Source organism: Cydia amplana, chromosome Z (genome assembly GCF_948474715.1).
Source record: "Cydia amplana chromosome Z, ilCydAmpl1.1, whole genome shotgun sequence".
Classification (NCBI taxonomy): Eukaryota; Metazoa; Arthropoda; class Insecta; order Lepidoptera; family Tortricidae; genus Cydia; species Cydia amplana.
The window spans coordinates 11,259,882-11,283,779 of NC_086096.1; the positions used below are offsets into that span (position 1 = coordinate 11,259,882).

Sequence of the window (23,898 nt, forward strand, 5' to 3'; positions counted from 1 at the left end):
GCAAAAACCATGGTTTCACAAGGTCTTCTTGAGCAAAAGGGCGACCTCAATAATAAACCGAATGAGACTTAATCACTGTCTCTCCTTAGTTCGCCTATCTAAAATGCATTATCGGGACACATCATTATGTGAATGTGGCCTTGACGATGGAACCCTTAACCATCTGTTCTTGAACTGCCCCCGTTTGAATCACTCACATCTATTCTCTGATCTTATCTATCAAAAAATCCCTCTTCCGACGCATATGCCCTCTCTTTTAATCCCTTTTTTTTTTAACGTGGAGTAATGCATTTAAGGCATTCCGCCTAGCCGGGGAACTAGGACGGATATGTCGGACTCGTGGCCAAGGGGCCAAATACCGACTAAACCCTCCACGGTATGCCCGTCTCGCAGCAATGGTGACGGTGAACACGGGATCGCAGAGCATTCCACCGCGAACACCGCCTGCTGCCGACAGCCGAAGCTGTCCCCTCCTTGGACCCGAAGGCCCTGGAGCCGAAGCTCCCCCTCTCGAAGGTAGTATGCAGGGCGACACCACACACTGGTCCCTCATGACAACCTCCACGCCGGGAGGAGATGGAAAAACCCCGGGTTCCACCCCCTCAGGTTGCCTTAGCGATTTTTTATAGAGGTGGTCATCCTCGTGGCCACCACGCCGGCGCCGGCCAGCAGTGGCAACCCCCCCGGCCGTCATCATAGGCCCTCTGCCTAGACAGTTACGGGGACCGCAGTTTTATACAGGTCAGCGGCATCCCTAACCCCTCTATATTTCGACTCCTTTCAAATTTTATCAAAATTAATAATCTAAAATTGTGACCCTACCCCGCTCCCTAATCTGATCAATCCTTTTGTAGTTCCTAATCCCGTATTTCAATTTTTTAATATACTTTTTCTTTATCATATTGACGTGATGCTGGCAAATGCCTTCGTGGCGATAGCCATAAAAAAAAAAGGACCTCTGCGCGCACGATTCCACTATTCTAAATTACCTACATTTCAAATCCAAATGAACGTTATTAAGTAAATATTTACCATTCAAACTCATTATTTAAAAGTCGATTCTACCAGCGCGCATAAGAAAACAACTCAAAATTTGCATCAGATTACTTTATTGCCACACACACATGTGGATAAAAAGCAACTTTCTCATCAGTTTTTGCACAATCAAGAGAGCTGGTGTGGTGAAAATAAATATATTATACCCTATAATATATTTGCTGGATAAATGTTTGAGTTTTGAATCAATAATCATAATAATACATACGAGTACATCGAGGATACAGACTCTGTCATATAATAGGTACATGTAGTGGCCATATACCTACGTACCTACATATGTAGGTTCAATCAAATACAAATAGCCACTACAAAGGTACCCAACCTTTTGTAGTGCCTATTGTTAACTTGGCACGGACGAACGACCTAAAACGTAACAAATGAACATGATCAAATAGAGTCGATGATTCAAGTACATACCTACCTACCTAAGATGCACAATAGACGTGCTGTGAACCACCCATCCACAGGCCAAAAGTTCCCAGCTCCAAAATCAACTCGGATCGGATATTTTAGGTGACACTATTATATACCTATTGAATATAGAGGTTCTATATTTTTATAAATGGAAGAAAAAACTCAGACAGCTAGAATTCTTGCACTTATAGGGTACTTCGCCAGTAAGCTTAAAAAATTTAGAATTAAAAATACTTAGGTACTTCGTCTCAAGAATATTTTTTTACAGAGAACTCGCAATAGTCTTAAGTCGCATGGTGTATATGTCGCCATATAAGTAAGTCCTTTATGGCCAGTGAACGCATATAAACCATGGAAGTATTCTGTACGCTCATTTATGACCCAACGTAAAGTATTCGATTGTAGGCGGTGCTTACAGACTGCTCGATTGGCAACTTCAGTTCGGCCGAGAATAAAACTAAACCGGAGCAGGCTTTAATTTCTGTAATCTCGATAAAAACAATCTCTACAACTAATACAATTATTACATGTGCGTATCATCGCCCTCAAATGTCGGGTTGCGGGCACCTTTGAGATGAGACATTGACACTTCCTTCGATTTTTTCTGAAACATAAAAATGCTCGAGTTTAGGTATGGCACTAGGGATGACTCACGCTAGACCGGGCCGTGCCCGGGCCGAGGCATCCGACATATCATTTTCTATGACGGCTGATCGGTGATCACGTGACCCTTTCCATAGAAAACGAAGCGCCAAAAGCTCCGGCTCGGCCCCGGCCCGGTCTAGCGTGAGTCATCCATTAGTGTGAAACTGAAGATGAGGATTGAAAATTATGAATTTCTGCTCTACAAACAACTCTGAATTACCTACCTAGGTAAAGGTAACCGAGTAAGTAAGTCGAGTAGGTACAGTCGCCATCAGATATATCGAAGCGGCTAAGGGTGAAATCACATCTGTCAGCATCGAGCCGCATTTTATATATGAGAAATCGCTCGTTAGTATGAAGATGCGTACGCATCGGAAAGCTGAAAGCATGCGTACGCATCTTCATACTAACGAGCAATTTCTCATATATAAAATGCAGCTCGATGCTGACAGATGTGATTCCACCCTAAGGCGGTCACAAATATCTGAAGACGCCTCTATTGTCAGGGCGTTAGAGTGCGTGGAATATTGTGAACACTTGGCCGCTCCGATATTTCTGATGGCGACTGTACATACATGCTCTTCCTTCATTTGTTTCTAACTAGATTCAGTTCTGATTTCGGCAGTGATACAGTGTGATGTGTGATAAGATCCAATACTCAGTCTCAGCTGACAATTTCAGCATAAAAAAATAGAATCTTAACCTATATAAAGATTATCCACTTACCGGAGGTTTATAAACCTCGTTGCCAAGCTTCTTAATTCCTGCGAAGTGATTTTCTATATCACCCAACTCTTTTCCTTCAGTTTCCGGCAGAATAAAGTACAACACCAAACACCCAGTTAAGCTGAAAATAAAAACAACTATGTAGGTAAAGAAGGTGGGTGCTTCGCTAGAAAAATTTCGTACCTTTTTATTTTAGTCAAGCTTTGGAATGTTAGTCATTTTATATTTATACTCGTATATTTTAATTAAAACTAGAAAAACACAAACTACTTATAAAATAAAACACAAACTACCTACTACCTATAAACCAATTATAAAAAGAATACCCCATCCAACAAGTCTGACTGCGGATTTAATTATTTTGCATCAGTATATTTAAGGTTTAACATTTATAGCAGGATTATTATGCTTAGTTAATGTAATATCATAAATAAAATACATGTAACTTGGGGCTATATGGAACTATATATATGCACCAGCTTTGAAGTTCATTTTAATTTAAACCATCAAGCACACATTTTATGAATACCCGTAAAATAATTACCGACTATTTTACGGAAAAAAACATTCGGCTTGCAAGCTAGTTCCTATACTAACGCCCAAGTCTCTTGGAGACGTTATGTGAGAAAACTTACCTTACTGCACCATAGAGACCATACGTGCCACGGATTGATATGCTGTCCAATAAGGCAACATACAACCTGTTGGTTAGGAAGCCGAATATGTAGCCGGCACCACTGGCGAGGCCGGCACCTCCTGATCGCGTCTTTGCGCTGAATACCTGGCCATCAAAATCGAATGTCACACAAAAAGTACAAAAACCATCACAAATTTTAATCGTCAAATAATAATTATAATTTCTGTTCTGTATTTGTACAGAACAATGGTGTTCCGGAAATTACAGACCGTGGGCAAGGAGCCAATTTCGTCGGTAAATGCGTAATGATTGAAAATTTGTCAGATGGTTATGCTATTAAAAAATACTATACCTATGCGATACGAATGAAAAAAATCGTCAGCCGACTGTATCGCCCGGGACACTATTGGTCATGGAAATATGTAGGCTCCTGGGCCTCCTATATACTCCATCTCTCTTAGGTAATATATGTAGACCTGGCTCGCGATCATTTACCTAAGAGAGATCGGGTAATTTAATAATGATGCGGCAAGTTGAATAATGGGTATAATACGTAGGTGTAGCTAGAATTACATCATAGGACTCAAAACTATCCCCTGTGGTGTGGAATTAAATTGCTAGATAATAATAGCTCATCCTATTTCATAATGTTAATACTACCCAGCCTAGGGGCCTAGGTAACGTGGTTATAACAAATTATAATCAAATCAAGGAAATAATTGAATTACATTACCTCACCAATAAGAATCCAAGGCAGTAACCTGATCCCCGTGTGTGTGATGAAGGCGAGCATCAAAAGGAGGCTTGTGGGGATCCACGAGTAGCCCGACATTATACTTCTCTGAAATCACACTAACCCATTCAGCACGATACTTACGTAAAGAAATAGGTACAGTCAAAATATGTGACATGCTCTTATTGCACTACAAATAAGACCGTGTCAGATATTTTAGCGACCTTCGTTGTGTAACATATTATTGCAGGTGACTGTACTATAAATAAAGATATAAACACGCTAAATGTGTACCTATGTTAAAATAGTAAACAAAATATTTACACTGCCAGGTATTTTGGACCTAGCCTGTACAAAAGACTAGGCTACCTATGTACATCATATTTGTACATACTTTTATAAGCATCCTCAAGAATAATTTAAGTAAATTACACGTCAAGGAACTACGTGTCATATCTACGTTCAGTACTTTCCTTGTAAACCTTGGACTAGGTCTATTTATTAAAAAAATGGATGCCGTCGTTATAATGCACAAGGCAATGATTAAACTTACTGCTATGTCACTATCAAGAGTTCCGTTCACATCAGTGTCAGCAATAGATTCCGCCGAAACACTATGCTGTAAGGTAAAAAAATGGATAAGTAATGGTTAATGGACATGATTATATTGACTATTGATCAGCGAAGAATAAATGTCCCTGTATGTATATTAATAATCCGAGTTATTCGTTTCCTGACCACATATAAAGTAGTAAAGCGTATGCAACAGTGCATCCTTTTGGAGACATGGACTCCAAGCCAAGGTAACCCGGTGCATCGTACCTATACCTACTTGTATAGCGAAGGTATTGTTTCCTAGAACATTTTGAAAATATTTACCACTTGTATGTAACCGTCGTACGCCGCTACGAGTACGCAACAGATCCCCGCGCCCGCCGTGGAGAACACAGCCAAGGGACGTTTCCCCGTGTAGTGTACCAGCGCTACACACGCCCCGGAGCCCAATATTTGCACGATGCCCAGGATCAACGTGGCATAGTATTTGTCTATCGGAGCTTCTAACATCTGGAATATGGACACCGCGTACGTCTGCGCGAGCCCGTTCAAAGAAATTACAATTATGATCAATTATAAATAGGTACCTACTGTTGGAACTGGCCATCAGGTACAACGTTTTATATAATATAACTGCTGTATTTTCAAATGAATATTTTGTCAGACTCAAATATAAAATTGTCCAAGGATAGGTTATGTGCCCATGACTAATCACGACGGACCACGGGAGTACCCTATAAAACAAATTAATCAGTAAATTCATGTTGACCTCGGTGTTAGTGTGACTTCTTTATGAAAAAGAAATTGTACGTATATCTGATGCTACCTTCCTATTTTCATCTCGGAGAGAACAAAAATCGCATTCAGAAAATGACCCATATTTTTTTTACTAATTTACAGTTTTGAAATGTTTTCCCCTTTGAAGCCCTCGTAAAGCTCAAGATCCATGTCGGTCTTGGAATATTTCGCTTGCTTAAAACAAATAACTACTTATTGTTTTGTGAATTGGCGTACGCAATCTGTAAATAATAACTTATTTAGATAAATATAACGAGAGCTGATAATATAATAGGTCCTGTATGTATCCGTATGCAAACTATTGTAGTCCGCTGTACATATTATTAGAAGAAAGATAACACATCTGGGATTAAGTGGTTTTTATCATTTTTATGTTTTATCTCAACAGAGTTTAAGGATAAGTAAACAAAATAGGAATGATTCAGACGTCTGTTATGATTGTCAACGCAGACTTATCTCACAATCCGGGTGGAAAGCTTTGAAGATGTCACAATCTCAGTCTAGAAAGAGAGTCTGTACCCATCTGTAATCGCTGTGTGGCTCTTCATCTGACAATCATATTGATAGATACACTGGCAGTCACAGACAGCAATGTAAACACTAAACACGCATAGTAGATTGTTAACCAAGGGATGAAAGGCACCCGAGTTTTCATTTCGAATACGAGGAAAGTAAAATACACGTGCATTAAAAAAAAACACACGGCTAAGCATAAACTTCAGTAGTAGGCATTTCTAGAGGATTACTTTCAGTTAACAATTTAGGTAGAAATATCGTTATTTATGGAATGTATAACAAATCCATAAAAACCAAAATTTTAATTGCTTATCGAAAAACAAATGTACTTAGAAAATACAGTATGTACTTATTATATAATCTGTGATACAATGCTCTAGAGCTGAAAAGTATCATTTTCTGCACACTTTTTAGAACAACAGCAACGACCCACTTTCAGAGCATGAGAAATGAAAAGTAGAGGGTGTTACATGTCAGTTTCAGATTTGGAAGAGATTTCGTTGAACTTCAACAAAACTCAGTAAGAATTAAGAATATACCTGTAACGTAGTCATTCCGCTGAAATGCCCAATGAAGAAGCAGTAACTAACGAGAAAGAATGGAAACAAAAATGTTCTCTCGAGGTAATACGATAATTTTTCTCTAATAGTTTCATCCGAATCCTCTGATTGCACTGAAAAATAAGACAAACATAAGAAGGCATTAGTTAGGTAAGTATACTATGTACTTAATTTACTAATTAAAGAAATATTTCCATTTTCATCGAGTTTTTAAATAGCCCTTTAAACTGATCCAACCAATCTCAACCAGCAGAAGTATATATATAGCTTAAAAGGCTTTGGTCTCAGTTGTATTGTGTTTGTTTATTTATTCGTTCTAATTAAATAACTGATTATTGACCTGAATATATCCGAACAAAAAAGAAGAAGCTAATACTAACCAGCTACTTAGCTCCAAATTTGTATATTACCTTTTTTGTTTTTATATAATGCCTGGATGTCTCGTAGTTCTCTCTCTACGGCACTGGAGTGAGTCCATCCACGAAGCCATTGCAGACTCTGGAAATATTACAGCGTTTCAGCTTATGTTATACGAATAGCTCCATACAAAAATACCTATACAACTAGTGGCTCTGTGAGCTGTAACCTCGCGAGGTCGCGAGCAGAGCTTAAAACTGAATAAATGTATGGCAAAAATATTTATTAAAATATAGGTAATAGTACATGTAATATAAACAAAAAATTAAAAACTACATAAAGCTACAAACAAAAATTAAATGAATACGCTTAACCCGCGCTTGATAAATAAAAAATACGAAATTTTTAATTATTTCAAAATAAAAAATAAAATAAAAAACAACTATACGAAATTTAAGTATAAAAAAAATACAAAAAGTTATGTAGCAGTATACAATCACTGGGGATGGAACCAGGGACCTGCCGATGCAAAAAAAAAAGCGAACGTTTGCAAAATACGCCATTATAGTTCTTACTAAAGCTGACGAAATTTAGCTACTCATTCTCAAGTAAAAACTAAATATATAAATACCGCCAAAACCAGCGATACAAATTTTCTGAATTTTTGGCCATTTAATTTATAAACATATCTCAAAAAGAAAAAAACTCTTATGATACCGATACGACTATTTGTTTAGGCGGGAGATATCACGACTCCGCCATTTTGAAAAATTTCCAAAAACCGGATCGACAAATTTTTTTTATTTAGTCATAGAATTCGGTCACAAAATTTCACGAAAATCGGTTAAGAATTGCGACCTGTAGAAGAGAACATCCGGACATACAAAAGCAAAATGCCCGAGTCAAAACGTAGACCTTCGCTACGCTCGGTCAACTAATAAAATGTAAATTAAAAAGCAACAATATAAATAATCACAAAGGTAGAGCGGTCATCTGCTGCACTAATTATTAAACTATTAGTAATGGCAAGGTGCGAAGTCAGTGGAGGGAGAAGTGGCGCTGATCGTCACAAACACAGGTAATCTTATGGAATGTCCGACATTAGTACTAGCGGCAGCCGCTTGAACTAATTTTACACCATAAGATTTAACGTAGAAAGTCCGACAAAATGAGGGCAGCACCAGTCGTGCACCTAGCGAATACCTCGCCACCATCGATGCCATCGGTCGGTCTTTTACTTGCCGCATATCTTATATCACGCAAATCACGCAATAGTACTTGTCTAGTAGTCCTAAAGTGCACTTAAAAATTTCTTAATCGTCTTTATATAGTCTCTCAATCTAAGGTACTGAGAAATATTATAAGATTTACTTGTGTTATGTATCTATTTGGAAACATGTTTATTATCGCGGTGATAGATACTTCACATTTTAAACAACTACCTACTTGACGATACGGTGACAATGTGGTTGAAGGATATTATCAAGAATCTATAAATCATGGATGGCCCTCAAAAGACAAACTTGAAATTAGTCTTACTTTGACCTAGTTATACATAGGCATGTATTTATAATCGTGATGTTCACTAAGAAACTAATAAGGCCCTCAGCACACGGAGCGTAAGCGTACCTATGGTAAAAACGTTACGAGTATCTACGAGACGCGTGTATATTTCTGGCGAGAGTTCTGGGCACCAATCGTCGCGTAAGCGTACCTAATCGTTTTATAATAAACTGAAATCATGGCATCACTGGCGTCAGATGTCTACGGCGGATGTATCGACGATCTTACTTTCTTGTCAGATGTCGTTTGATTATGTCAGAAGTTTTGTTTTTTACGTCTGTCTTAATAACGACTCGTAGTGCTATCGTTCTACTCGTACGCGCGTATTACGGCTACGCGTCTCTTCCGCTTACGCTCAGTGTGCTGAGGGCCTAGACTAACTGAGTGCAACGCGTTATAAGCAGTTTTTAAGCACCTAAGCTTTATAACAAGTGTATTCCTTTCTGGTGTAGGGCATCCTATTAAGTACCTATCTGTTTAACAAAATCACCCAGAGGATCGTGCAAGGCAAGACTAAGCGTCTAATTTACTTTGTACGGGCACTGTCAATTTGTCAGTCAATCTTCTATTTTTTATTCGTCCATGCTTCAGAAGTTAAAACGATTTAGAGTCAGACCGAGAATAGTCTGCAGCGATTTAGATAGCCCACGCAGTGCAAGTGACATTTTAAATGTCAAGCTTCTATGAATTTATGACGTGTACCTAAATAACACTTGCACTGCGTGGGCTATCAAAATCGCTGCAGACTTTTCTTGGTCTAACTCTACTGACTTTCGCCCATCTTCGATTAACACGGGCTTCCGACACATCGGAAGGGATAGGCCCAAGCGATATCTTAACATAGAAATCATTTTGCCATTTTTCGCGGGGGGGAACGTGCACACAGTCGCACTTCTCACACACTTACGTACAAAATCCAGTCTGTAATGACGACACAAATACATAGAAAATAACACACTACACAGAAAAATCTTGCACACCTCGATCTTTTTAGGGTTCCGTACCTCAAAAGGAAAAAACGGAACCCTAATAGGATCACTCGCGTGTCTGTCAGTCTGTCCGTCCGTCTGTCACAGCCTATTTTCTCCGAAACTACTGGACCAATTAAGTTGAAATTTGGCACACATATGTAAGTTTGTGACCCAAAGACGGACATGTAACATAAACAAATGAATTTTAAATATGGAGGCCACTTTTGGGGGGTAAAAGAGCAAATTAAAAAATAAAGTTTTTCAAACTATATCGTGTTACATATCAAATGAAAAATCTCATTTTGAGAATCTCAAATATATTTTATTTATAATTTTAAGATAAATAGTTTAGCAGTTATTCAAGAAAATAGGCAAAAAATGACCATTCCCCCCCCTCCCCCTTTATCTCCGAAACTACTGGGTCTAAAATTAAATAAAAAAATATACTAAATAGTTCTTTACCTATAGATGACAGGAAAACCTGAGAAAATAAGCAAAAAAATAACCCCCCCCCCCCCCTTTTATCTCTGAAACTACTGAGTCTAACATTTTGAAAAAAATACACTAAATAGTTCTTTACCTAAAGATGACAGGAAAACCTATTAGAAATGTGCAGTTTTTGTTGGGTTTAATAAAGATATTTTACTCACTTTTCATTAAAAAAAACATATTGTTAAAAATTGTGTAATGTACGGAACCCTTGGAACGCGAGTCCGACTCGCACTTGGCCGATTTTTTTTTGTGTACGGACGAGTCACAAGTGTAACAACACGCACACTAACACATTTTCGTCAAAGAATTTTATTGTTTTCTGAAAGATGAGAAGTCGGATTTGTCGCTTGACCGATCCGCAATTTGTACTGGGCAAGCAAAATCGATAAATCCAGCAATTACATGAGACTAAAATATAATACATAATTGTGTTGAAATGCAATTAAATGTATGATATGTAAAAAAAGATTACATGTGAAATGTAACACCTTCTTTTTGTAAATTTCATGTCCCCGACCTCTTGTTACAACAAAAAACCGAGCAATTAGGCATTTTCTCTGCTGCTGTGTTCATTCGCGCTCGCCCATAGATGTAAGTAAAATGAGGTAGACATGGTACCAGGCGCACGATCGTGAGCCATTAAATATAGGTTACGGAACCCATATTTAGTTAGTCGTATGGGTGACAACGATTTTGACAACCCATTGACAACCTGTTAAGTTGTCAAAATCGTTGGATCAAATTTTAGTTTTGTCAACTATGAACATCACACGTCTACATAAATAGAGTAAGACCAAAGAAAGTCTGCAGCGCTAGATTAAAAGTAGTTTTTAAAAATCAGTATGCGACAACACCACAGAAAATGGGTTAAATAGTCTTGATACTTGTGAAATTTCTACCATATTTACCGTCTATGAAAAAATTTAGCTGTATGCACAACTTAATTTTTATGGTAAAATAAATTTCATTCCAACAATAAAGTGTCATTCAATAGAACTTGCTAACTATGTAAACAAAAGTTACTAGTAAATTGACATTCACTGTCAATTTTAGTATGGCGGTTTGTTTACATAGTTAGCAAGTTCTATAGAATGACACTTTAGATGTAACTATTAATATGTAGACTTATACATTTTAATTGTATATTATATTTCCGACATACCCATTGTATATAATAATGTAAATAACGCGGCTGTGACAATGTATGATCAATACAAATAAAGAATATGAATATGAATATGAATATACTAATATTGATAAATAATATTGGGAGAATGTGACATTTGGCTTCATCAAAATTAATAAGCTTTTGTAATATCCGCGACGGCGGTAAATAGGTACAGAGGGCCTACCGCGAACACCGAAGTTCTCAATATGCGAGCATCTTTCTCTTTTCCTTCCATTAAGGCGTAATTAGATTGACAGAGAAATTGCCCGCAATTTGTGAACTAAAGTTTTCGGAAAAACGAAATAAACCATTAAAACAATAAACATATATTAAAAATAAATTTTAGCTTTAACTAGTAGGTACCCATGCCGTGAGCATAAGCATGGAGGTTGTGGGTTCGAGCTCAAAACCCGGCTAGTAGCAACGAGTTTCTCGAAATGTTAGAGGAAGTTCATAAGTATGCCTATACCTATTAGGTGTGTTCAATTTGCTGTGAAACCTTAGTCTAAACCAATATTATATTATCTAAGTAGGTACATATGGTGAAGTATTAAGATGTTTCATTCCACTTACCCGTCATCAACTCCAAATTTTGTAAACATTGTCGTTTTTCAGCTTGAATCGCCTCGTGCTGACTTTTTACAAGTGTAAAATTATTCGTCATGCGGAAAAGTAACTCCCGCACGTCGGTTTTGTAAGGTTTCACCATGTTTATTCCGTTCATCACAAAACACAACGAATATTTAAACGATTTTGACAAACACATACCATAGTGCATGACGTTTACTGACTGCTAAAAAACATTGCCATATGTAGTTTTTTAATTCGATGTCAAATTATTGCGCTGCAGACTTTCTTTGGTTTGACTCTAAAAGGTCACTGCTTTCGCTTGAAGCTTTAATCAAAGGCAACTCGTAAAAAATGTCCTAATTGAACAACGAATCTAATTGAACATTGGATTATGGATATAATTGGATGTTTGCCCAACTGCGGCAAATTCCTCGATAACAGCGACGTTACGAGTATTTTGTCAATACTAAGCAGCAGCTGACTTCACAAAGTGGTTCACCTTATGAAATATTATAGTAGGTACCCGTGTAAAGTTTTACGGACACTAATTTTGAAGGTTGTCTCGAAGAGAGTTGGAGACCCTAATTCGTTTTGAAAGACCTATCCAACGAGACCCCACACCATTGGCTTAAAGCGAAAAAAATAATTTTAAAAATAAAATATGTTGTATAGGTGGTAGAGGTACCCTAAAACGACTAAAACCATATTTTTTGTTGTTTTTAGGGTTCCGTACCTCAAAAGGAAAAAAACGGAACCCTAATAGGATCACTCGTGCGTCTGTCTGTCTGTCCGTCCGTCTGTCACAGCCTATTTTCTCCGAAACTACTGGACCAATTAAGTTGAAATTTGGCACACATATGTAAGTTTGTGACCCAAAGACGGACATGTAACGTAAACAAATGAATTTTAAATATGGAGGCCACTTTTGGGGGGTAAAAGAGAAAATTAAAAAATAAAGTTTTTCAAACTATATCGTGTTATATATCAAATGAAAGAGCTCATTTTGACAATCTCAAATATATTTTATTTATAATTTTAAGATAAATAGTTTAGCAGTTATTCAAGAAAATAGGCAAAAAATGACCATTCCCCCCCCGTTTATCTCTGAAACTACTGGGTCTAAAATTTTGAAAAAAATACACTAAATAGTTCTTTACCTATAGATGACAGGAAAACCTATTAGAAATGTGCAGTCAAGCGTGAGTCGGACTTAAGTACTTAGTTTTTAATCCGACCCCTACGGGTTTTTTAAAGACATTTTACTCACTTTTCATAAAAAAGTTAAAAATACATGTAACGTAAAAAAATGAATTTTAAATATGGAGGCCACTTTTGGGGGGTAAAAGAGCAAATTAAAAAATAAAGCATTTCAAACTGTATCGTGTTATATATCTAGAGATGGGTAGGGGTGAGTAAATACTGAGTATTTACTCGGTATTTACTCAAAGCACCCGATAAATACCCGTATTTACTCATTTAGGTGCGTAAAAACGATTGCTTATAAAATATTCAAAGAGATTTAAGAACAAAATTGTCTTTTATTGAAGAATGCTAAAAAATCAAAAGCATATAGGACGCTTAATTTTGGAAAAAACGGTAATTATCAGTGAGAGGCAAATTGTGATAATGCATAGTTAACAATTTTGTTTTAAATAAGAATATATTTACTACTTTAAAAATATGGTACTTAAATTCTATCGATGTTCTAGCTAGATAACTGCATGTCGCGCAAAAGTGCATCTTTACGCGGCACTTACGACCTTTTATTAAGGGTTTTTTAAAGAAAACTCAAAAATGGCTCAACCGATGATGTTCAAAATATAGTTGTTTGTACTCTATTATACGGATAATCTCCCGATATATTTTTATATTTTTTCTGAACTTTGGTTCGAAAGTTATAGAGAGATAAACATTATTTTGGCCTTTCGAAACAGTTTTTTTCCAAAAATATTCAATTTATCCAAAAAAGTTCTTAGAAACATTCCAGTTATTTTTAAAGACCCATTTAATGATGTGCAACACGTTGGTGGACAGAATATTTTATTGTGACGTTTAGTTAGGTACATGTATGGAGTGTCCCTCTTAAAAATACATTTCTTATAATTTTGCGTACATAATCCAGTAGCGGCTTACAAAATACACCTATATTTCAAATTTATATGCCCCTTTCAGCACTCTAAATAGTTTATACCCACCAATTTCGGTACAAACGAGTAAATACGGGTATATTGAGTAAATAGTAAGTATGTACTCGATATTCACCCGTGAGTATTTACTCACTAAGTCACTACCCATCTCTATACGTATCAAATGAAAGAGCTCATTTTGAGAATCTCAAATAAATATTTTTTATAATTTTAAGATAAATAGTTTAGCAGTTATTCAAGAAAATATGCAAAAAATGACCATCCCCCCCCCCCCTTTCTCTCTAAAACTACTGAGTCTACAATTTTGAAAAAAATACACTAAATAGTTCTTTACCTAAAGATGACAGGAAAACCTATTAGAAATGTGCAGTTTTTGATGGGTGTTTTAAAGACATTTTACTCACTTTTCATAAAAAAAAACATATTGTTAAAAATTTTGTAATGTACGGAACCCTTGGAACGCGAGTCCGACTCGCACTTGGCCGGTTTTTATTTTACCGTTCTGTCGCCATGTATGATTTATGTAACCATGTCACATTACAGCTTTCTAGCACTATCACGGAGCAAAGTCGTGGACGGACGGACAGACGGACATGGCGAAACTACCCTAACTCGTCGTCGTCGCCCTTGGAAGTTGGAAGGTTTTGTGTGATGTGTTGACCCTACGTTTTGATTGTTTTGTTCCCAATGTTAAAGATGTTTTGTACGTTTTTGTGGATGTGTTTAAGTATATTGGGTCAACCAAATCTTGTCAGTAAATAGGAACAAAAAAAAAACTATACTCATCCTTTTCTTTTGGGTGCTAGTACTAGTGTAAGACAAAGATAGTATGTTTCTCTCTGTCTATGTTTGAAATCAAACAGATCTTTGACACACTATAATTATCTAAGTACATATACCATCTCATAAAGGTTGGGCACACAAAAAAGTTCGGGGCCAGACCAGCAGCGGCAGCGTCATCCCAACACATCCGGCACAATCGGTCAATCGCACTTATATTTTCGTCAGATCAAATACATATACATATACTTAGTTTGTATTTCAATACATATACTTAGTTTGTATTTCCATCCAAATATATTTTTTTATTTAATAAGTTACCTTCCTATCTATAGAAACTAGTTTCGAATAGGTTCATAAATAGTGCATGCGTGCTGCACGAGTAAGGTCACCGTTTTAATTTGTCACTTTGAATTTTGAATAAAACATCTTCACGTTCTGAGTGTTCTGACGTGGTTCTGACCCGCTTGTTGTTATCTCTATTGCACGCCCATGATGCTGGCTGTCTATTTCACTGAGTGAGCGTGACAGCGCGTGTAATAGAGATAGGAACAGGAGGGTCAATGTATACGAAAACCTCGTGGTAAAGTTCTTATTCGGTGATATTATGGGTCAATAGGTAGTCCAAGAGCGTTCCTGCAATGTATGAATACTGTGACAGAAAAGCGCAGTTTAATAAGTTTCCCTACGGTTTCCTGGACTCACCTTCGGGGCTTTGTTGTTCTAACTAGACTCAGGTGTTAGTACATATATTTAAACGGAAGAACATTCCAAAACTAAAGCTCATATAAAACATGAAATCTTTTTAGCCGAGCGTCGTGATTTTGTGATCGTAAATGACATAATTATGTCTACACATTAAAATTCAAATGATGCAAGTGATATTTACCGACTTCGCTTCATCGTATCGTCTCCGCGATACAAGCCAGTGCGGAGACTCGGGTACAAAGAACAGGGCGATCACCGCAAGGATCTGTTAAAAAAGGAGAAATGATGCTATTGTTTTAATTTTATATACCTAGGTAAAGTCTCGTATTTGCCAGATGATGTTTTTGACGGTGGCAAAGAAATCAATATATATATTCTGTTTGGCACGCTCATCTACGAAGCAACGTGAAGTTTAGGACCTTAAAAAATACTTGCCGTAAATGTGATGTTAACCAGTGCCATGGTGCGCCAGTACATGAGCAGGCCGAAGAGGAACTGCGTGAACACGCCAATGATAATACACATGGAGCTGGTGGCGGTGAACGCTCCCCGGAGGTGCGGCTGTGTTATCTCAGCCACGTATGTTAACACCTGCATGAATATTTATCATTATAAATACTTATGCAGTTTTCTGAGATGTACCGACCTAGTTCCACTTACAATAATCGTCATATGTTTACGCTTCGAGAATTTCGCGATCTAAAAACGTGGAGATCTACAGGAAAACTAACTAAACAAAAGGAATTTTCACTTCTCAAGCTCAAAAAGTGCACCATTATGTCGTGCGTAGACGACATAAAGTTGCTTATTATGCTCTAGAGCATAAAGTAAAATCATCTATTGCGACCCTTATTGACCTAGCAATAAAGTCCAAAATCTGCCATACAAACTGCCAGCCTTGCCGGCGCGCCCGCGCCCGACCGGCGCGCTCCCGCCCGGCGTGCCTCGCGCCCCCGACCGGCCCGAATAAAATTTTCTTTAGTCTTGAATAAATACGGGAAAATAACCTAAAATATTTGATATTTTTGTATGTATATTTTCCTCGCAATCGAAGTGAAAAGCAGAGTGTACAACAAGGGCATAAATGTCAATTTTTAATAAATTGCCTCGGGTAAAAATGGGTCACTTTATGCCCTTGTTGTACAATCTACTATTTCTAATAAAATAATCCTTAACTCTACTTAAAGGATGACTTAAAGGAGGGCCGCGCCCGGGCCGAGGCGTCCGACATGTCATCACGTGGTGCTTTCCATTAGCTTTTTTAGGGTTCCGTAGCCAAATGGCAAAAAACGGAACCTTTATAGATTCGTCATGTCTGTCTGTCTGTCTGTCTGTCCGTCTGTCCGTCTGTCCGTCTGTCCGTCTGTCTGTCCGTCCGTATGTCACAGCCACTTTTCTCCGAAACTATAAGAACTATACTGTTGAAACTTGGTAAGTAGATGTATTCTGTGAACCGCATTAAGATTTTCACACAAAAATAGAAAAAAACCAATAAATTTTTGGGGTTCCCCATACATCGAACTGAAACTCAAAAATTTTTTTTTCATCAAACCCATACGTGTGGGGTATCTATGGATAGGTCTTCAAAAATGATATTGAGGTTTGTAATATCATTTTTTTCTAAACTGAATAGTTTGCGCGAGAGACACTTCCAAAGTGGTAAAATGTGTGTCCCCCCCCCCCCCTGTAACTTCTAAAATAAGAGAATGATAAAACTAAAAAAAATATATGATGTACATTACCATGTAAACTTCCACCGAAAATTGGTTTGAACGAGATCTAGTAAGTAGTTTTTTTTTTATACGTCATAAATCGCCTAAATACGGAACCCTTCATGGGCGAGTCCGACTCGCACTTGGCCGCTTTTTCTATTAAAGATTAAGTATAAGCTCTAAGCAATATTCAAATGACCGCAACGTTAACAAAGTCTTACCGGAGCTTCAAGAAGTCCTCCCGCCAACCCAGTGAGGAACAGAGCTCCATATAAATGCCCTGGAGTGGTAGAAAAATGGAACATGAGCCAAGCTACGAGGAAGGGTAGGTTCACGAACTGCATCGCGCGCCGCCGGCCCATCGGAGCGGTCACCGCGCCGGACAATGCGCAGCCCACTGGGACCACTATTAAGTTGATTGAACCTGAAAAAGGCTTTACCTGAACACTTCACTTGTACCTAGTTCAATAAAACAAAATACTTAATCATAAAGTAGGACACTAAGCTAACTGTGTGTGGCATTTGCAATGACAAACTGTGTCTGTGTCATCATTGATCTCAAATGTACATATACGAAAATATATAGAAAACATGACGTTTATTATAATGGCATGCCCTCACTTAGTTCTGTTCAAGTCGGTGCAAAGTTAGCTTAGAGGGTCGACGGACGGTCTCTAGTCTTATTTGGCCTTTAATTAGCATCGATTATAATCTAAGTGTTGACAATTAGGTTCTTTCTGACCCACGCAATACTTGCTCTAGTAGTCTCTGCGGAAAGAGGAGAGTCGTGGAATGTATGGAGCCCAATACATTCCACGACTCTTCTCTTTCCGAACAGACTCTATAAGATACTTGCACGTTTAGTAGTATTTAAATATATGTGTATTTAGATAATGATCGCCTGTTCATCACCTCTCGTTAGGACTATGAGGATAATAGAGTAAATAAAGAGCGAACTTATTACACGGCCTTACACTACGTAACATGTAATAGAAAACAAAAGTGGCCTACATGGTCAGTTTGTGCAGTCATATGAGGAAAAAGGGAAGCTCTTTTAACATATCTTGTTACCGGTAAATGGTAGGTGCTTAACTTAACATCAACAAGTCATAGATAACAATGACAACCCTTCGATGATAATATGGAATTGGATCATGTTTATATAGATAAACTGAAGTTTTGCTCGGAATCTGTTACTAGGTGTTGTGATTTACGAGATAATATAAGATTAGTTTCAAACTAGCTATCTCTACAAGACAAGTATGTTTTAGTCGTTATTGCATCAAAGTGATCATTATCGGATTATCATGTTTCACGGTCGTTCTTGCCACCCCCGCACCACCGACCCCCGCCGACGCCAGCGCACACCCGAACCGGCCGTCAGTAGCAAGGAGCAGCGGTAACAACAACAACACCTGCAAACCGAATGCCTTGAATACTAGCTCCCATTTAATAACAGTATGTCAACAAAATATAGCTGCATTACAAAATAAAACATTAAGTCTCGAAGTGCTATTGCAAGGTGAACTGAAGTGCGATATCTTAGGGATCACCGAACACTGGCTTACACTTCCGAAACTAACATGTGTACATTTAGACGGTTACAAATTAATATCATGTTATTGTAGGACAAATAAATTACACGGTGGGTCATGTTTGTACGCGCGTGATGGTGTAAAATGTGTTGAAAATACTGACTTGATGCAACTATCCATAGAACAATATTGTGAAATCTCGGCTATAGACCTTATTGATTATAGTATAACGATACTTTGTATATATAGAACTAACCTTGTCAGTATAAATGATTTCCTTGTGGTGTTCGAGCGGGTGCTTGACAAAATAGATGACCTGGAACTACATTGCATTGTAATTGGGGATTTTAATGTAAATTGCCTAGGCGATAGCAATGCGAACCTTAAACAATGGGCCGATTTACTGTGTACGCACGGATTTGTTAATGAGGTAAATTTTTACACGCGTATAACTGACAATACAGCAACATGCTTGGACCATTTGTATTCAAACTTATCGGCAGGCTCCGTCAATGTTAGCCCAGTAACAACTAATTTAAGCGACCACCTAGCAATCAAAGCGGAAGTGCGATTACGAAACAGTAAAATGGTAAACAACATCCATACATATTGTAGGCATTTCACTGAATGCAACCAGGCTATCTTTGCTGATGCTATTCTTAGTGTTGACTGGATGGAAATAGTTACTAAAAATACTAATGCTGACAAACTAACTACAGCCATTTTAAATATAATAGTGAATAAATATGAAGTTAGTTTCCCCCTTAGAAAGCGAATCATGAAGAGTACAACGGAATCGTGGATTACAACGGAAGTGAAACTGTACAAGTCATTGTTATTTGACATGGTAGAAATAAGAGATAGGCAACCCAATAATGAATTAATTGATGAAATTATAAAGAATATGCGACTACACTATAACAACTTGGTAAAAAATAGCAAATCTAGTCACTACAATAAATTAATAAAATCCAGCGATAATGTATCTAAAACTTTGTGGTCAGTAATAAACAAGGAACGTGGAAAAAACAACAGTCCTGCGTTAGATGTCGCAGATATTATTGTAGATGATGATGGATCAGAGTTCCCCAGCAAGAAACACGCCATGAATGCGATTAATAGTAGGTTTTTGAGTGCGGCAGCGGCGTGCGGGGCGCCGAGCGCCGATGTTGCGTGCGCGATGCATGAATTGCGTGCCGTTCGACCGGCTGCGACCGGAACCCTCTCTCTTCAGCCATTTACTGCTGATGAGGTGCACCGTCTCATAACAACAACAATACCACCAAAAGCCTCGAAGGATGTGTATGGTATAAGCATGAAGTTATTAAGACTAGCCCCAATCCCGCTTGCGTTTGCTATGGCACATCTCTTCAACCGCTGCATAGAGGAGGGCATTATGCCCCCTCTGCTCAAGACTAGCAAAGTTGCTCCGATTTTTAAAGGCAAAGGTAAGAGAGAAAATATGGATGGATACCGGCCTATTTCTATCATCCCAGCGGTATCGAAGGTTCTTGAGAGTGGCCTGAGTAGACGCCTCTCCAACTTCCTGGTCGCTACGAACGCGCTATCTGAACGGCAGTATGCGTACCGTACAGGGCATTCGACGACTTCTCTAACTCGGGAACTAATCCGCCGTACCATGGCTGCCAGGGAAGGTCAACAGCAGGTCGCAATCTTGTGCTGTGACCTTTCCAAGGCCTTTGATGTCGCTGACCATGCTGTGATAGCGGCAAAGCTGCAACATTACGGCATTCAAGGCTCAACACTGTCCCTATTTACTAGCCTACTCAGAAATAGATCCCAAATTGTAGTAGGTGACGGCGGTAAGATAAGATCGGATCCTTTGGAAGCGACTATGGGTGTTGCGCAGGGATCATCTGTATCAAATATACTTTTTTCCCTACTTCTCAACGACTTACCCGAGTCCATTCAGGCCGCCGAAACTCTAATGTACGCCGATGACGTTGCCGCGATCGTTACAGCGCCTACCACTGACGGTTTAGAGCAAGGACTGAACACCGCGGCAGCACAGCTGTCTCGGTGGTTCGCATGGAACGGGCTGGCATTAAATTTAAAAAAGACGCACTTCTTGCACTTCAATTTGTCGGGCCGCAGTACGAGGCTACTGAGAGTCCAGATCGATGGAAAAATGCTTGAACAAACCACCTCCACCACCTTCTTAGGATTCCAAATCGATCAAGGCTTAAAGTGGGATCTGCACGTTGACAGGTTGTGTGGCAAATTAGGAAGTGCATGTTTCGCTTTGGGTCGTGTTACGAAGATAGTGGCTCCAGAGGTTGCACGAACCTGTTATTTCGCTACTGTTCACTCATTGATACAGTATGGTGCAGAGCTATGGGGTTTCTGTGCGCAATGGGAAAGAGTTTTTCGCCTGCAGAAACGTGCCATCAGGACCATTGCACGAGTGCCCGCTGACACCCCTGCCAAAGAGCTTTTTAAAAAACTCGGCATTCTCACACTGCCCGCAATAGTAATCATGCAGGTAGCGATATACGTGAGAGGAAACTTAGACACTTATAAAACGAAAGAGATGGGGTCTAATTACAATACGCGTAATGCTAAAAAACTTGTAGGAATTAGTAGGAAATTAAAGAAATCGAATAAATTAACTCATGTAATGGGACCTGCTGTCTATAATAAACTACCACAAAACGTTATTGACGCACCAAGTTTGTGCAACTTTAAGCATCGATTAAAGAACTGGCTCGTCGATCACCCGTTCTACACCTACGGGGAGTTCATTGTGCATACAGGGTCAGTGCCCATCTGAACAGACTTTCAGTTATTAAATGTATTATTTTTCAAATTTAAACCATTGTGAGATATACTAACATTGAATAATTATTATTTTTACCTCATCTTAAAAATGTATCATATTTACCTACTATTTTAAACTTAAATTTTGACTTTTGCTTTTCTACTATTTTTCAATTTTGACCTCAATATTATTAGACACGGGAATCAGCTTTTTTTATATTAATTGTAATTTTAAAATGTATCCTAATTTTAAATTTTAAGTCTTTCGTCTTGACCTCAATTTTAATTTTTAACGTTTTCCAATTTTAATTGACATGTAAATAAGCTTTGTTTTAATTTTCGATTGATTGTATATATAATTTTAAGTTTAAGTGTAAGTGTATAATTTATTTGACATGTAAATTGGCTTTATGAATAAACGAGTATGAGAGTATGAGTATCTTTTAGCACTTTGATTATTAAGTACGTAGGTAACAACACTTCGAATCTCAAGGAAAAACAGAAATAATCTATAAATTTTGAATTTAAACCGTTATCGAGGAGTTTAATTATTTTCATTTGAATTGACAGTATAAGGCGTATACACGCCGCCGTCTAGGTATACAATTATACAGTATACGATTATCTCCGAAAATGCGGCTGTTATATGTTTATAGGGTTTTTATTCGTCTTACTTAAAATGATGAGCGGCAGGGTACGTTACGTACGACTTACTTGGTGGTCTATAAACCTTAAAGTCTATGAGAGTAAATTGTAGAGTAGTAGGGTAGGTGGAGGAGTTTTGGCCGAAGGGTGTCAAGTTCCGGTATTTTATCATCCATACCGTTATCTCTGAAATTTTACTGAAGGTGCATGTGTGTCAACATAAGGAATTTTTCACCACACTAGCTTGTACTTGCTTGTACCTAAAGACTCTCTTTATTCTTTGAAAACTTTGTTTTTATGTTAGTTGACTTGACTTTCAATAGTTTCAATTGATGATTTTAGATAGGAAGTAAATATTTAATAGCGTTCATTTGCATTTGATTCGCAATGTTTTACAGTTAGTATTTTGCACGCGTTGGTGTGGTGAAAATGTTGTGTTCCACTTGGTAGCAAAGTTTGTTTAACCCTCGCCTCGTTCGTGCCTTGAAACCCTTGCAACGCTCAAGAAGCTACGCTAAACACGCTCGAGGTTGAATTTTGGAGTCTTTCGCTTGCACGGTTATCAATATTAGCACGAGGAGAGAGAAAGAAAAACAAATTATTCTAGTATATGTATCGCTACTTACTAATCCAAGCTACTTGTGAAGGGTACAGACTTAATACTTCTTCTTCTATTGGTTGACTCACTGCAGGTATGAGAATTGTCGGGAAACCGAGTGTCATGCCATAACCTGAAATTAAATAACTTCTATCATAATGGCAATTAAGAATCAAATTAATCTAATGGCCCCAAAGAGTGGAAGGGTTCTAAAAACGTCCGTAGGGTTCGAAAATTTATTAATTGTCTGATCAAATCAGGTGATGTGGACGCAAACGCTAATTTGGCTCGCCGATTTTCGATCGCGAGTGCGGACGCAAGAATACAAATTTTTGACGCTCGTGTTTCGGGGCATTTTTTTAAATTTAGAGCGCTCAAAATCACCATAAATCTAAAATTAGTGATTAAATTAGCGATTAACGCCAATTTATTTTCTCTGATCAAATCTAATAAATGTTTTCTTACCAAGCAATAACAAGTTCTTGACGCTAACGGCTATGAACTGCGGGAGTGCTGTCCGAAAATCCTTTTTGTATCCATACTGATCTGCGAGCTCCCCGTCGGTCTTCTCGGGGTCTGTACTGGTATTTGCCACCATCTACCACATTGTCCTTCGTTGTATTAAACTCATACATGTTTATTTCCATGCACTGGTTTTGTACATACAAATGGAAGTGCTATTTTATTAATTCAACTTGATTTGCCTTGATACCACATATATGCAGACGACATACAAGTGTATATATCATGTAAGCCGGCCGACATTGACAGTGCTATAGAAAAATTAAACCATGATCTCACCACTATAGCATCATGGGCTACAGAAAACTGCCTGCTGCTTAACCCAAATAAAACTAAATACCTTGTTTTTGGCAGCAGGCAACAACTGGCTGGTGTCAGTATATCAGCGGATGTTATGTTAATGAACACACCGGTTGAGAGAGTGTATGAGGCGCGTAATTTAGGTCTCATAATGGATTGTGGACTACGTTATGAGAAGCATATCTCTGAAGCCATTAGGAGTTGTTTTTACAAGCTTAAGGTTTTATATAAAATTCGGCCATATTTAAGCGAAAACCTGCGATGTCAACTAGTTGAATCACTTGTCCTATCAAAATTAAATTATGTGGATGTAGTGTTTGGGCCTAGACTTCTTGCTAAAACAAAGAGACTCATTCAACGTGTTCAAAATGCCTGTGCTCGCTTCTGTTTCAATATTCCGTTGAGAGCC

General features: G+C 38.1%; 1 protein-coding gene across 1 annotated transcript; it reads right to left on the reverse strand.

Moving 5' to 3' along the window:
* Positions 1-1,942: 1,942 nt before the first annotated feature.
* On the reverse strand, positions 1,943-23,265 carry LOC134661785 (facilitated trehalose transporter Tret1-like). The gene is made up of 13 exons (XM_063517972.1): positions 23,133-23,265; positions 22,696-22,800; positions 17,333-17,535; positions 15,835-15,990; positions 15,581-15,664; positions 7,054-7,141; positions 6,623-6,756; positions 5,094-5,303; positions 4,768-4,833; positions 4,215-4,322; positions 3,480-3,625; positions 2,845-2,965; positions 1,943-2,077 (listed from the first exon to the last, which is right to left on the reverse strand). Exons 1-13 carry the CDS (start codon positions 23,263-23,265, stop codon positions 1,997-1,999), a joined length of 1,635 nt encoding a protein of 544 aa, XP_063374042.1. The 3' UTR covers positions 1,943-1,996.
* Positions 23,266-23,898: the final 633 nt, after the last annotated feature.

Bases quoted from the DNA above. Each gene is read 5' to 3' on its own strand.
- LOC134661785 (XM_063517972.1), bottom strand. From the start codon at position 23,265: ATGGTGGCAAATACCAGTACAGACCCCGAGAAGACCGACGGGGAGCTC. The intron at 15,665-15,834 runs GCAAGTATTTTT...CTTTTTTAACAG, and splicing joins TGGTTAACATCACATTTACG to ATCCTTGCGGTGATCGCCCT. The intron at 4,834-5,093 runs GTAAATATTTTC...TTTACCTTACAG, and splicing joins ACGACGGTTACATACAAGTG to CATAGTGTTTCGGCGGAATC.